This window comes from Protobothrops mucrosquamatus, unplaced genomic scaffold (assembly GCF_001527695.2).
Source record: "Protobothrops mucrosquamatus isolate PMUCROS unplaced genomic scaffold, P.Mucros_1.0 scaffold6010, whole genome shotgun sequence".
NCBI classification, from domain to species: Eukaryota; Metazoa; Chordata; class Lepidosauria; order Squamata; family Viperidae; genus Protobothrops; species Protobothrops mucrosquamatus.
In genome coordinates, this window is record NW_015391849.1 from 44,257 (window position 1) to 47,123 (window position 2,867).

Here is a 2,867-nt window from a genome sequence, read left to right on the forward strand (position 1 = left end):
CCTCCTCCTCCTCTTCCTCCTCCACTAATCCCAGCCTAATTCTCTCTATGATCTGGACCGCTCAGCCAGTGGCAGCCAGGGAATCCCAACCAGAACTTCCACGTTAGCAGGGCAGCTCAGCCAATCCCTGCCAAAAGTTACCCCGCCAACCTTTAACCTCTAAAGTATATTGGAAACCATTTTCTTAGACATGAAGCTATCTAGTGAAGACAGGAGCAATTGTTCGGAAGGATTTATTATTATTATTATTATTATCTTATGATTTATGATGAATGTTTTCTTTTTATTATTATAATCAGGATTGATCACTCGTTGCTTGTTTGTACGCTCAGAGCTTCTGTGCCGGAGACGAATTCCCTGTGTTTCCAATCACACTTGGCCAATAAAGAGTTATATTTCTATTTCTATGATCTGCATTTCTATTTCTATTTCAATTTCTATTATCTATATTTCCATTTCTGTTTCTGTTCTCTATACGTCTATTTCTATTATTTCCACTTCTATATTTCTGTTTCTATTTTTTCTATTTCTACATTTCTATTTCTGTGTAGTCCTTGAGTTATGATCATTCAGAAGTACAACGGACTTCCCAAAAGTTCCAACATTTCAACAGCCAGCCCTCCCATTGTCACACGAGTGCATGTGGGGCCCTCGGCCACCGTCTCGCGTTTCCCGCCAACTTGCAGCATCCCACAACCCCAATTTACGACATTTTCCCTAAAAGCTGGCCTTCCTTCCGTTTTTTGGGGTACAAACGCCCTGTAGCCAACCGTGGTTTCACTTAACAACCTTCACAGTCACTAAACAGCTGCTGAAAAAAAAACGATTGTAAAACTGGATTGATTATACGGGGGGGCCCACTTTACGACCTTCGCGGCCTAGGGCCATAATTGGCAGCTTCCACGATGGTCATAAAATTGAGTAAATCTGTCATTTCATCTACAGGTAATCCTCACTTAATGGCCAGAATTGATCCCCAAATTTCTGAGGCTAAGCGAGACATTTGCTCAGTGAGTTTTGCCTCACTTTACGACCTTTCCTGTTGTTAAGTGAGGAACCCAGTCGTTAAACGAATCAGGCTTCCCCCCACATGGACTTTGCTTATCAGAAGGTCGCAAAAGGGGATCGTGTGACCCCCAGGACACTGCAACCGTCATAAATACGAGTCCGTTGACAAGCTTCTGAATTTGGATTACGTGACCCCGGGGGATGCTGCAACGATCGTAAGTGTGAAAAGGTCATAAGTCACTGTTTTCAGTGCCATTGTAACTTTGAATGATCACTAAGTGAACTGTTGTAAGTCGAGGACTATGTGCATTTAATTGATGAAGAATGTGGCCACAGCTATCCATGAAAGCAGGGGTGGGAGGGACGATCTGAAAGCCACACCAGATTGATGTGAAAGTCAGACAAGATTTGAAAGTCACACCAGATTGATTTGAAAGTCACACCAGATTGAGGTGAATGTCACACCAGATTGAGGTGAAAGTCAGACCAGATTTGAAAGTCAGACTAGATCAGTGGTTCTCAACCTTTTTAATGCCACGACCCCAACCGGTCGTAAGTCGAGGGCTAAACCGGTCGTAAGTCGAGGACTACCCAACCGGTCGTAAGTCGAGGACTTTCCCTGCCTGGGAGCGCCGCGCATGCGTGGTTCCGCCCCCTGCGCCGGCCGAGGCGTAGCTGGCAAGCGGCAGAGACGGAGCAGGCCGACCACCAGCTGGCCCAGCCCAAGGGAGGTAAGGCACCCGCCAGAAAAGGGGGGAAAAATGGACAAAAAAATGGCGGACAAAAATAATGGCGGACAGCCTTGCTTGGCGACCCCCATGAAATGGTCGATCGACCCCAAATGGGGTCCCGACCCACAGGTTGAGAACCACTGGACTAGATTGATGTGAAAGTCAGACCAGATTGATGTGAAAGTCAGACCAGATTTGAAAGTCAGACCAGATTGATGTGAAAGTCAGACCAGATTGGTGAAAGTCAGACCAGATTGATGTGAAAGTCACACCAGATTTGAAAGTCAGACCAGATTGATGTGAAAGTAACACCCAATTGATTTGAAAGTCACACCAGATTGATATGAAAGTCACACTAGATTGATTTGAAAGTCACACCAGATTGATGTGAAAGTCACAGCACATTGATGTGAAAGTCAGACCAGATTGATTTCAAAATCAGATCAGATTGATGTGAAAGTCAGACCAGATTGATTTGAAAGTCACACCAGATTGATGTGAAAGTCAGACCAGATTGATTTGAAAGTCACACCAGATTGATGTGAAAATCAGACCAGATTTGACAGTCACACCAGATTGATTTGACAGTCACACCAGATTGATGTGAAAGTCAGACCAGATTTGAAAGTCAGACCAGATTGATGGGAAAGTCAGACCAGATTGATTTGAAAGTCAGACCAGATTGATGGGAAAGCCACGCCAGATGTAATCATGTGTGGCTGAGGGCCATGCTTTAATCCGGACACCTTCTCCCAAGGCCACCAAGTAAATCTTGAAGGCAACTCAGATGATTCCTTCTCTCCCCAGCCTGCTCCTTCCTTCCTTCCTTCCTTCCCCATCCCACACCCTACCCCGGAGGGACTCACTGGAAGACCATGGAGCAATTTTGCCAATCGAAAGGGAAGTAGGTGACGAAAACGGAGCAGACGCTCTGATAAATGGCGGGGGGCAACCAAGTGATGCTGCCATCAGGAAACACCAGCGCGTTGGTGTACAAGGCGACGTCAAAGATCCCATCGATGCTGCAACAAAGAAGGGCGGAAAGAGAATCAAAAAGGTTTGGGGGCCTCCATTTTCTGGCCGGCTGGCTGGCTTGGCCGAGGGGGTGGCTGGTTTCCTCACTTCATC

At 46.1% G+C, this 2,867-nt stretch overlaps 1 protein-coding gene across 1 annotated transcript in view; it reads right to left on the reverse strand.

Annotated features, from left to right (window-relative positions):
- LOC107300043 (acetylcholine receptor subunit gamma-like) overlaps positions 1-2,761 on the reverse strand; it is a gene marked incomplete at its 5' end in the record, with an annotated part of 17,642 nt that extends 14,881 nt beyond the window's left edge. The window contains one exon of the mRNA XM_015829387.1: positions 2,606-2,761. Coding sequence (XP_015684873.1) covers positions 2,606-2,761 — 156 coding nt within the window. The remainder of the gene's footprint in view (positions 1-2,605) is intronic.
- Positions 2,762-2,867: the final 106 nt, after the last annotated feature.